The sequence below is a fragment of the Panicum virgatum genome, chromosome 9N (assembly GCF_016808335.1).
Source record: "Panicum virgatum strain AP13 chromosome 9N, P.virgatum_v5, whole genome shotgun sequence".
Lineage (NCBI taxonomy): Eukaryota > Viridiplantae > Streptophyta > Magnoliopsida > Poales > Poaceae > Panicum > Panicum virgatum.
The window spans coordinates 7,862,429-7,874,535 of record NC_053153.1 but is presented as its reverse complement, the minus strand read 5'-3'; the positions used below and the strand labels follow the sequence as shown (position 1 = coordinate 7,874,535).

At 44.0% G+C, this 12,107-nt stretch overlaps 2 protein-coding genes across 2 annotated transcripts; both read left to right on the top strand.

The window, feature by feature from the left end:
* Nucleotides 1–1,590: 1,590 nt before the first annotated feature.
* LOC120690094 (kinesin-like protein KIN-12G) lies at nt 1,591–9,418 on the top strand. The gene is made up of 21 exons (XM_039972608.1): nt 1,591–1,859; nt 2,033–2,188; nt 2,284–2,367; nt 2,476–2,595; nt 2,690–2,803; nt 3,256–3,348; nt 3,509–3,598; nt 3,726–3,796; nt 3,925–3,999; nt 4,128–4,215; nt 4,383–4,441; nt 4,548–4,611; nt 4,688–4,753; nt 4,882–5,034; nt 5,116–5,220; nt 5,333–5,568; nt 5,887–5,956; nt 6,056–6,109; nt 6,265–6,324; nt 6,433–6,512; nt 7,189–9,418. The coding sequence occupies exons 1-21, from the start codon at nt 1,749–1,751 to the stop codon at nt 9,035–9,037; spliced, it is 3,798 nt and encodes a 1,265-aa protein (XP_039828542.1). The 5' UTR covers nt 1,591–1,748; the 3' UTR covers nt 9,038–9,418.
* Nucleotides 9,419–10,943: 1,525 nt separating this feature from the next.
* Nucleotides 10,944–12,080, top strand: LOC120690091. Its single transcript, XM_039972607.1, has one exon. It carries the CDS (start codon nt 11,178–11,180, stop codon nt 11,637–11,639), a length of 462 nt encoding a protein of 153 aa, XP_039828541.1. The 5' UTR covers nt 10,944–11,177; the 3' UTR covers nt 11,640–12,080.
* The last annotated feature ends 27 nt before the right edge of the window (nt 12,081–12,107 follow it).

Genomic DNA, 12,107 nt, shown 5'->3' with positions numbered 1-12,107 from the left:
GTGGCGAGATAGTGGGGGAGTTTGACGACCTCCTCCGTGGCCGCGCGGGCGAGGCCTACAAGCTCCGCCGCCGCCGCACAGGGCTCGCGAGATCGACCGGCGAGCCAGGGGGACGGCCGCGAACTCTAAGGGCGGCGGTGAGCTCGAAGTCCGCGAGCTCCAGGGGGCAGCGACGTCCGCTAGCTTCGGGGGGCAGCGGCGTCCGCGAGCTCCGAGGCGAAGCAGGGGAGGCATGGGGAGAGAGAAAGAGAGAGAACGGGAGGGAGGGGACTGAAGGTAGAAGATAGTAATTTTAGAGGGGTTTTGTGCATATATTCATGCCACATGGCGTCATATTAAGGGCTGTGGACCTAAGTGGCACAACTTAACAAGTTTAGGGTGCTAGATTTCGATTTTGCAAGTTCGTGGACTTAAGTGGCACCTCAGGACAAGTTCGAGGGCCGCTGGCGTATTTAACTCTTTTTTAATAACCCTCTAAACTTCTAGAGGTATGCTAGAGTTGCTCTTAGGCCACTCTTAATAGTATTTCATGGAAAATTTCATGGTATTAAATATCATCAATGGCAAATAGAGAGAATGATAGAGTTTTATGAGATGTGAGGAAATTTTCTGACACAATTAACTAGTTCTCGGTCTAGCTAACTGTGCATTGAGACCGGCCTTATATTGCACATAAGAATTGGTTATAAAATATTACATTTCATTTTTAATTTAAAATAACACTTTGAAACTTTATTATCAAAGCTGTTTATAGATGCAGTTTCTACTGGCGCTGCAAATTTACAAACGCTTAGATGGAGGGACCAAATTAGTGGGCCTGTTGTTTGGTAGTACTATTAATGAATCTTTATTGAATATCGGCAATATATTTCGAGACGATGAGATACTTATATTCTCCGTATTTCCGTTTCTTCTATGAAAATTTCGAGTTTTCCTTTGAGGGTGTGTTTAGTTGGTAAAAAAGTTTGGGTTTTGGTACTACAGCACATTTCGTTGTTACAAATAATATCTAATTATAGACTAATTAGGTTTAAAAGATTCAGCTCGTGCTAATTAGTTAGACTGTGTAATTAGTTATTTTTTCAATTGCATTTAATATTTCATGCATGTGTCCGAAGATTCGATGTTACGGGTACTGTGCAAATTTTTTTGGAAGATGCCTGAGAGCCTGTTTAGTTCCCAAAATTTTTCATATGCTACAGTAACTTGTAACGTTTGACCACTAATTTGGAGTATTAAATGTGGATAACTGACAAAACCTATTCCATAACCCCCGAGTGAAATCGCGAGACGAATCTAATGAACCTAATTATGCAATGATTAGACAATGTTGTGCTACAGTAACCAACATCTAATGACAAATTAATTAGCTTTAATAGATTCGTCTCGCGATTTTCCATCCATCCGTATAATTAGTTTTATAATTAATTTATATTTAATACTCCTAATTAATGGTCAAACGACACAAAAAAAAAATTTTGGGAACTAAACGGCCCTACAGATCTGGACAGGGGACCCACCACGCAGCCGCAGCAATTGTCTTTGACTACTACTGTGTGGACGCGACCCCAAATTCGAAATTGGCCAACGTCCCGTCGCCTGACTCGCCTCCGCTCCCCATTTCAAACCAAAACCCAATCGCAGCTGCTGCCCCCTCCAGTCCCCCGCCGTCGCCGATCCGCCGTCGTCTCCGCCTCCGCCCAACCCAGCTGCGGAAGTCCTCATCCTCCTCCTCCGCTGCACTCGCGATGCCGTCTGACGGCGTCGACGACGAGCTCGGCGGCGGCAGCGCCGCTCCCTCCCCCGCGCGGTTCGAGCTCCAGGAGGACCCCGCCTTTTGGAAGGAGAACAATGTGCAGGTAGGGTTTCCTCCCCCTCTCCGCAGGATGCCTCCCCCCCTTCACTCCCGCCGCGCTTTCTCCTGCATTAGCGGCAGGGCTCTGGTCCAATTCGGCCGGTTCGTTCGGCTGTGTCCGCGAGCATTTCGTCGAGTACCTATCCGTGATTGCTTAACTGCTCTAATCTGCTGCAGGTTGTGATCCGGATCCGGCCTCTCAGCGGCAGCGAGATATCGCTGCAGGGGCAGAAGAGGTGCGTCCGGCAGGATAGTAGCCAGAGTCTTACGTGGACTGGTCATCCTGAGTCTCGGTTCACTTTTGATCTCGTTGCGGACGAGCATGTCACGCAGGTGCTCTTGCTACTCTCGATTCCCAGTAACCCATTTGCTTCTTCTTGACTTACTTGTACACAATGCCTAACTGTTCCTCATTTGGTGCTCTTCAGGAGAATATGTTCAAGGTTGCTGGAGTGCCCATGGTGGAGAACTGCATTGCTGGCTACAACAGCTGCATGTTTGCTTACGGGCAGGTTAGCTACCGGTTTCACTTGCTGCTGCAGATAATAATTTCTTTGGTTGTCACAGATTGTGCATCATTCTCTGTTTACCTTTCAACGCTTGGTATCTGCTTCTTCTAGACTGGCAGTGGAAAAACACATACAATGCTTGGTGATATAGAAAATGGGACACGGAGGAACAATGCGAACTGTGGTATGACCCCTCGAGTGTTTGAGCATCTCTTTGCTAGAATCCAAAAGGCAAGTATACATGACCTGTTGCTTTTTGGACACTTTCATTTTGGTTGATATGTCATGTTAATGTTACTCAACTATTCTTTGCTACTGTTTGCAGGAAAAGGAAATAAGGAGAGATGAAAAGCTTAGATTTACATGTAAATGCTCTTTTCTGGAGATATATAATGAGCAGATTCTTGATCTGCTCAACCCAAATTCTGCAAACTTGCAGGTGATTCACCGAAAAACACAACCAAATACCGTGCAAGGTTTCTGTTATTCAGATCTTTATTGTTTTCGCATATTCGGTTCAAATTGAAGGGGGGCCTGGTGCAGCGGTAGAGCCTACCGTTTGTAACCGGAAGGTCCTGGGTTCGAGCCCCAGCCTCTGCACAGGCTTGGTGCTTAAAACAACCCTTCCCTAGACCCCGCACTGTGCGGGAAGCCTACGACACTGGGTGCGCCTCTTTATATTTGGTTCAAGTTATGTCTAGACTACCAATAATATATTGACTGCCTTTTCTTTGTTGCATATTTGTACCCACCCAAAATCATATAGAGTGTAGTTTGTCGACTCATATTCTGTAGGAGGAGGTAGCATGCCACGCTGTTAGAAAATGTCTGCATTTCTAGATATATATTATTAAGATTATGAGCTGATTAACTCCAATTGCTTTCATTCAGATAAGAGAGGATGTCAAAAAGGGTGTCCATGTTGAGAATCTGACAGAACATGAGATCTCCAATGCTCGAGAAGCACTTCAACAACTAATTGAGGTTAATTGATAAAATGTTTTCATTTGGGTTTGAAGCTTGAATCTCTTTTATCAGCTTCAAATGCAATCAATTATTGCACTAGTCACTTTAATGTCTGGTATCCGAGTTTAAGGTTCACTACATGAGTTAAACCTTAATGCATTCTGCATTTTATTTCCAGGGGGCAGCAAACAGAAAGGTAGCAGCCACCAATATGAACCGAGCAAGTAGCCGCTCTCATAGTGTTTTCACTTGCCTTATAGAGAGTAAGGTATATGAAACAAGTAATTTCCAAATATCTTTCTATGGTTATGATGTCGTTGCACATGCAATCATGGTATTGTGGGTAACATCATATATGTGTTTCCCTTTACTGACTCTTGAAATTAACTATTTAGTGGGAGTCTCAAGGTATCAACCACCACCGATTTTCTCGACTCAACCTTGTTGATCTTGCGGGCTCAGAGAGGTAAGTTGCTCAAGTAGCACTGTCTATAATTATCTGATTTGACTTTAATATATTTTCAGTACAAGCACACAATTTTTCTTCATTCTCTTTCACCCTCCTATTCAGCATGTGTGACTTGTGCTTTTCAGGCAAAAGAGCTCAGGTGCTGAAGGGGAGCGCTTGAAGGAAGCTACCAACATCAACAAGTCACTCTCAACTTTGGGGTTAGTTGATCATCTTCTAGTATATACTCATACTAAAAAAATGTTTGAAGTTTGTTATGAACTGAGCACCGGAATCTCAATGCATTACACTTTATCTAAGATTATTTTGGTCTATGACATTCTTGCAGACTTGTCATTACAAACCTCATTGCTGTGTCGAACAAAAAATCACACCACGTTCCCTACAGAGATTCAAAATTGACATTCCTCCTCCAGGTAATATGCTTATATGCAAAAATTGAGAAAGTAAAGGTTCTAGTGGTTGTAAGTTGACAGCAACAGCTAAGGAGCTAATATGAATTAGAAAAAAAAACTGGATGCAAATTTGCGTTAGTGGTCATTTATCATAAATTTTTTGCTTATGTTATATCTCTGCTTTATAGGATTCACTCGGAGGAAATTCAAAGACGACTATAATTGCAAACATAAGTCCATCTTATTGGTAGGTTTCTAATTATGATATGTTGTTCTATTCAGTTGTCCATTGTCCTCTATTTTGAAACAACTCTACATGATATATTATGACAAAATTCTCCTTTTTTACCCAGTTGTGCTGCTGAGACACTAAGCACATTGAAGTTTGCGCAACGAGCTAAATACATAAGGAATAATGTATGTAATTTTTTGCATACGAGATATGATTCAACTTTTTTTGCTGCACGCATTAGCTAACCATTACTCTATGTAGGCTATCATTAATGAGGATGCCTCTGGTGATGTTCTTAGCATGCGCTTACAGATCCAGAACCTTAAGGTATAGATGAGTTTGAGCTTTCTCAGTTTTTTACTCTATATTGGATTCTTTTTCCCTAAATATTCTATTGCGTAAACATTTATAATATTTAATTTATCATGTATCTTGAAACTGATACAACATTGCAGAAAGAAGTTAGCCGTTTGCAAGGACTAGTGGGTTCTAATAAAACTGAAGGCATCGATTCCCATGGATTTGTCTGTGAGTCTCCTAGCACATTCAAATGGGATCAAGGTCATGGCACATTCAGTCCACTTATTTTTGATAAAAGGACTACACAGGTATTCATAACTGTTCTTGCTCGTAGAACTTGATATGATTCACAGGCTACTTACACTGGGTTTTTGGTGTGCCGTGTTCAGATGAATGATTGTGATGCTGCCCTTGTCGCTGCTTTTAGGAGGGAACACAAGAAGGAAGCACAATTGAAGGCAACAATAGCTGCAAAGCAGATTGCTGAACAGCTGGTCCGTAGTTCTTGATGGTTTTGTATCTCTACTTTACAAGCACTTAATAACCAAAGAAAAATGTGCACCGGTAGTCATGTTTTTTATAACTTAATATTTTGTTTCTCCACAGGCAGCTCAAAAGGAAGAAGAGGTAAGGAATTTCAAGATGAGGCTTAAGTTTCGTGAAGAACGGATCAAAAGATTGGAGCAGGTTGCTTCAGGGAAATTATCTGCTGAAGCACATCTTTTGCAAGAGAAGGAAAATCTCGTGAAGGAGTTAGAGGTCCTACGGAGTCAATTAGATCGCAATCCAGAAATTACGAAATTTGCAATGGAGAACCTACAACTAAAAGAAGAGTTGCGAAGGTTAGAATTGCTGTTAACATGGTGATTATTTAAATGACTACAGTTCTGTTGGCAAAGAATAATTGATTCTTGATCAAATTATTGGCTGAAATTAGCTGTTTTCACTTGTTTATTGTATTGCTACCAGTCACTTATTACTTTTTTTAATATTTATTATGTGATTATCAACTCAGTTTAAGTTTTTGTGGCACTGCTGCCAAGGAGTAACTGATTCTCGTATGCTTTATGTCTGAAATAAGCTCATCGGTCTGATTAGGTTTATCTGCTTTGTGTTTTGTTGGAAGCTTAACCACACTTTATTTGTTCTTAAAAAATCAGGTTGCAGTCATTTGTTGATGAAAGTGAACGGGAAATGATGCATGAGCAAATAATTGTTTTACAAGATAAGGTACATCTAGGTTGTTGATGGGGCTGACGCAGACTCCAATTACGTACAATCTGTTATTTTCTAGAAGTCTTGGGCTTATTCAACATCTCTAACTTGCAGCTGCTAGAGGCTCTTGATTGGAAGCTTATGCACGAGAAGGATCCTGTTAACAAGGTGCCAGTTAGAGATTTGTGTGTTTATTAGTAAATCCTTGACTTACATAGAAGTATAGAACTAACAGCCAAGCTATTATTTTTGTTATATTTACTTTACACCAATATTACATGCTTAGTTGGCAATGGACTTACTTAGATTTATAACTTATGCAGGGCCTCTCATTATTTGGGGAGTCAGCTGGTGATGAGGAAAATGAATTTCTTCGTTTGCAGGTTGGTGTAGAGTACTTCCACTGAAATATCAAACTCTGGTTACGGGCTTTTTTATATGATATGCGTGTTTGTTTGTGGCTGAATCCACTTTATAATTTTGTACTGCAGGCTATTCAGAATGAGAGAGAAATTGAGTCATTACGTAAAAAATTGACCTTCTGTGTCGAAGCAAAGGAAAACCTTGAGAGGTAACTATTTTCCTATCTTGGCATGCTGCCATTAGGAATTTTATTGCTTCATAATAAATATGTTTCCTTCTTCCATAGTCTGTTGTGATATTAATGATTTAAATATGGCAAATAATAGTGTATCTGTTAGAGAGCACATACAGGATGGATAAAATTCTGAAGACTCATTCTACTATGTTGCCATTGATTTACTTGTATTCATGTACTACACCACTTTACCAGCTATAGCATATCTTGTTGTTCCGGATTTGTGTGGTAATGTTAATTAGCACTCATAATGTTTGAGAAGGCCAATCAGTAGACTGTTTATTAAATCATTCATTTGCCCATATCATCATTGTGGCTGATTAAAAAAAGGACATACCCAGTGCCGTAGGCTCCCGCACTGCGCGGGGTCTGGGGGAGGTTATTAGCGGAAGGTCTTTTCCACACACTGTGCAATGTGTAGAGGCCACCGCTCGAACCTGTGACCTCTCGGTTCACAGGCGGCAAGCACTACCACTTGCACCAGGCTGCCCTTTTTATCGTTGTGGCTGATTGTTCCTGATAAATACACTCTGTGTATGTTCCTTTTCTCTCTAGGAACTATAAAATCATCCTTACGCTTCTATGGATTCCTTGTGTGCTATCAGCTGCTGTTCTGATGCCACTACCTGACATACTAATTAATGTGCAGCCGTGTTAATGAACTAACCATGGAGTTGGAGCTCACAAAGAAACATGATGGCAGAAATAATGAGTGCAAGGCTGTCGAGCTCCAGGAGCAAGGGGAGGCGGGTTTACATAACCTATCTGATGCTCAGACGGAACTTAAGACTTTGGTTGATGCAATAGCTTCTGCAAGTCAAAGGGAAGCAGAAGCCCATGAAACTGCAATTGGTTTGGCCAAAGAGAATGAAGAATTGAGGATGCAACTTAAGGTTTTGATTGAGGATAACAAGAGATTGGTTGAGCTATATGAACATGCTGTTGTCAATGTTGAGGCAAATCAAGATAATAACTGCCTTACCATTCCTAGAAATGAACATGCAAGTGATCAGCAAGGCAGTCATTCTAATGCCCCACCAGTAGGCACATCAGATTTGCATGCACATAACTCATCCAACATGGAGGAAGTGTCTAAGATAGCGGATGAGAAATGCATCAATGAGGATAACTTATCAAGGAATACATCTTCTGAATTGCGTCTTCAGCTGGAAGAAATGCACGAGGAAAATGATAGACTTATGGGTTTGTATGAGAAAGCTATGCAAGAAAGGGATGAATTTAAAAGGAAGATTTTAGAGCAAAGCAACTCTAAAACTGGAGAAGAGATTCGGTCGGATGACAAAGATGTTGAAATGAGTGAAGCAGCAGATCCTAAGAATCTTGAAGTGAAACATGTTCATGATTCCACAATTTTAGCTTTGAAAGAAGTGTTGCAGCTTGTTCGGGCTAAGCTGGAGCGTGTCCAAGACAAGGTCGTGTCTGCTCAGGATGCAGTAAAATACTTTGAGTTACTAGAAAGGATTAGTAGTAAGGCGGAAGAATTTTCTGCAAGCATTCAGCTACGTGGTCTAGACGTGCAGCATAGTCAGGAAGGCATCATTGCCATGAAGTCCGCACTGTTGGAATCACAGGGCAAGAAAGATACTTTTGAGGGCATGTATTTCTTGCCTGCAGAATCATGTTGGAACTTGGATTTGAAGACCAAAGCCATTATTTCATCCAAGTTTGACTCTAGCTTTGCATTGATGAATCAAAAGCAGGAACAGTTGAATCTTCTCCAAACTCGCAAAAACCAACTATCTACCATGAGAAGGAGGTCACATGAATCTGAAACTGAGTTGCGACACAAAATTGATGGCCTTAAAATGAAGCTTCGCTCTTATGAAGCTCAAAGGAAGGAAGAAGAAAGGGTTCTCTTCGCTATTGATAATCTGGATACTTCTACTTCTTCGACACATACACCCAAGAATTTTGGTAAGGCAACTGATCTGCTGAAATTCGAGGAGGAGCGGATAAAGCTTTCATGTGAACTGCAGAACTCTCGTGAACAGCTTCGCATGGTTCAAAAGAACATAAAAAGTATGCCGAAGTGTGATGATATTGATTGCGAGATTGCACTCCTTGAAACAGAAATAGAGGACTGCTGCCACTCCATGATGGAAGCTGACATCGAGATTTTTGTCCGTGACCATATGTTGACAGAGATTTGGGAGAGTGGGGCGAAGGACATGGAGGTCTTGCTGATTGACTACCAAGACTGTGTTTTCCATGTCAGGTTGAAAGAGGAAGAGATCAAGATGTGTGAGGAGTCCTTGCATCATCAAGTCAGGGGCTTGGATGAACTGCACTCGAAGCTAAATGAAGCGATGCGGGAGCTGGGTGAGCTTCTGCAAGACAGAAGAAGCTTAACCTCTTGCAGTGTGGATGAATCCATGCTGCCCATTGGCGAAAAGGTGGCTACGGATCTTCAGGCCGTCAGGACCTATGTCACCGAAGCTAAGCAGCTTTTGCTTCTCGACAGCCAAACCAATTTGTGAACCAGACCAACAAGTCTCAGATTACTTCACTGATGCAACGATTCCAAAATTTGGTCTGTAGGATGGAAACAACCTGAAGCCCAATGTTCTATTTTTTTTTCTGCGGCCACTCAACCTCTGGTTGGCTAAGCTTGAGTCATCAACAGGTCATGTTTCTCCATCGGTGTACACTACTAGATGCAGGACAGACTGATTTGACATGATACCGAATCCATGGAGGCTTGACCTTTTATTTCTGTAACTCTCTAGATTAGTAACAGCCAGTGAGTGGACTTGTATCATAACTTAATCTGAATTTTCAAGAATGCTGCTCTCCAGCATCATGTAGAAAACATGGTTTTAAATAGCAGGCTATAGCCTCACTATAGCTTTTTTAAAGGATCCCTGCTACGCTATTTGTATTTTTGCCGCTATGGTAGCTATGGATGTTAAATTGGACAATAGTTGTGCTAAATGTCGTAGCTTTAACGCCACTATAGCCTTATCCTTAGCTTAGTATTATTGTTTTGGTCTTTTGGATAAATGAATATTTAATTGTATGATTTTTATTGTATTGTTAGCTTAATCAATATTTCCGTAGTCCTAGAAACATATTTATGTTTATAAAATTCGCTAATTACTATGTTTTTTTTATCTATTACTTGTATTTTTATGATTTAGTAGTAAATCGTTATTTGGTATAGTCCGCTATAGTTTTCGCTATAACTTTTTAGCTTTGGAAAAAAATATGCTGCTATTTACCATAGTCCGCTATTTAAAACCATGGTAGAAAGCTTTCGGCGTGATCCTGGCTTTCATGACAAGTGTTCTTCTGCTGCAAACAGTGTGCCAGGTTTGTAGCGCGCTCTGGCTGTGTTTCTCCGTGTCTTTTTCTTTTGACTGTTTCATGATCTGTGGTTTGGACATCTCTGGAAGCTTTTTCAGCTCTTGTCACGTTGCTTAATTTGCCTCTTTCTCCACTCAATCAGTGACCACTGACCAGCAGCTGAACCGATATTTCAAACCGATGTCCAGCTGGCATTTTGCCATGGTTTAATCGAGACAACCAGGTGGCGCAACCTTGTAGCCCTAGACTTGTAGACCACAACCACCACCATTTGACCCAGTCAATCGATCCATCAATACGACGAGCACCAGCGACCAAAACATCATGGTATTGTTTGGCATTCTTCAAAAATAGTGTTCTCGTTTTTCGAAAAAAAAAAAATCGTATGCATGAAGTACTAAATGAAATCTATTTGTAAAATTTTTTTAGAGATGAGTGTAATTTTTCATGACGAATTTAATGACGGTAATTAATCGATGATTGACTACGGTGATGATACAGTAACCATCCTCTAATCACGCGGTCAAAGATCTTATTAGATTCTTTAAGGTCTAGCTCGGGGTTTTAGAATTGATTTTGTAAACTGCTTTTGTTTGATATCCTAATTAATGGTCAAAATATTATTATTTATGGTACGCTAAAATTCTATTGCGAATCAAACGAGGCCATATCCACACCTGCCCGGGGCATGCAAACCTGGGGAGTGGGGACAAGGCATTTTCCTTCGGTCAGGGCACGCACGGCACACCACGGAGGAGGAACCCGCGAGGCCGCGAGTCCTTCGCCAGCGCGCGGCCGACTCGGACTCCACCCATCCGCGGCTGGCACGCGACGGCGCCCCCGGCCGTCCCCATCGCGTCCCGCGTGGCGCCGGCCCGCGTGCCGACGTCAGAAACCCACCGTGTTTCGGCAAGAAAACGCAAATTTTCCAGGGTTTCCAGTTTTCTGAGCGGTCACCATCCAGCGGACGAGGGCCAGGGAAATACGTCACGGGTGGAGGAAAATTGGGAATTGATTTTTTCTTGCCCTCCCTGGCGGAGGAGCCGCGCGTGCAAGAAAGAAAAGGAAGCCGCCGAGGCCACGCACGCCATCGCCGCCTCCTCGTCCTCCTCCTCCTCCTCCTCCTCTCTCTCTCTCTCTCTCTCTCCTCCACCAACCAATAGAGACCGGCTCTAAATACCAGTCCATCCGGCAGGTTTGTTTAGGCAGCCGCAGCCGGCGTTGCTCCTGTCCGGAGCGCTAAGGACTCCCGAGAAGCAGAAGCTTCTATCGGCGGCGGGGCTCGTGGTCGATCGAGCGGGCAGGCGCGGGCGCATGCGCGAGTACGGGCGCGGGCACGAGGAGGAGGAGGGGGAGGAGCATGAGCCCCAGCCGGGGTGCGGGGAGGGGGCGGGGCAGGCGGCGGCCAACTGCGCGGCGGTGTGCTGCTGCTGCCCGCTGGCGCTGCTCGACGTGCTGCTGCTCGTCACCGTCAAGCTCCCAGCGGGCGTCATGCGGCGGGTGAGGAGGAGGAGGCGCCACCGCGACCGCGTCAGCCGCAAGAAGCGGTCGGCGGCGGCGGCGGCGGTTGAGCCCGCGTCGCCGTCGGGGAGCAGTGGCAAGGCGATGATCGGCGCGGCCCCGTCGCCGCTGGAGGCCGAGGAAGAGGAGGCGCGCGGCGAGGCGGCGGCGGCGGAACTGGAGCGCGAGATCATGAGCTCCCGGTTCTACGGCGCCGGCTTCTGGCGCAGCGTCTCCTCCGGCTGTAGCTCCTCCACTTCCATGCGCTACCAATAGCCAGCCAGCGCGCCCCTCTCCTCCTCGCGATTTTGTTGCGCACATAGCGAGTCGACAAGCACGCCAAATCGCCAACAACAACTTGATCAGTTCTTGAGGCTTTGGGGGCGTTCGTTATTGGGGTGCCAGTCAGAGCCCTACTATTTGGCCGTGCACTTGGTCTTGATCGACACGTGCGAATCCGTTCCGTGTGGATTAGACTGTTGGATTCGTACGCCATTGTTTTGGGCTAGCTTGCTTGGACCACACCGGCAGCGGCAGCATGCGATAGGGGGCGACCAAACCGGGTGGTTCTGGTCCCACATGTAAGTCACTGCTTAGATCTTCCCGTTTTCTTTGTTCCTGTGAGAACCAGCAAATGCTGGAACCTGAAACTGATTTTTGCACAACTTGTCGTTATTGATTGTGAGGCCATTCAATAGGAAGTTCGTTTGCACATCACAGTTCGTCTCCATCTGCGTGCCTTGT

What these genes read in the sequence shown, in the direction of transcription:
- LOC120690094 (XM_039972608.1), top strand. Translation starts at nt 1,749, where the DNA reads ATGCCGTCTGACGGCGTCGACGACGAGCTCGGCGGCGGCAGCGCCGCT. An exon ending in GCATGTTTGCTTACGGGCAG is followed by an intron (nt 2,368 to 2,475) that starts GTTAGCTACCGG and finishes TGCTTCTTCTAG; the next exon opens with ACTGGCAGTGGAAAAACACA. An exon ending in CTAAATACATAAGGAATAAT is followed by an intron (nt 4,612 to 4,687) that starts GTATGTAATTTT and finishes TACTCTATGTAG; the next exon opens with GCTATCATTAATGAGGATGC.
- LOC120690091 (XM_039972607.1), top strand. Translation starts at nt 11,178, where the DNA reads ATGCGCGAGTACGGGCGCGGGCACGAGGAGGAGGAGGGGGAGGAGCAT.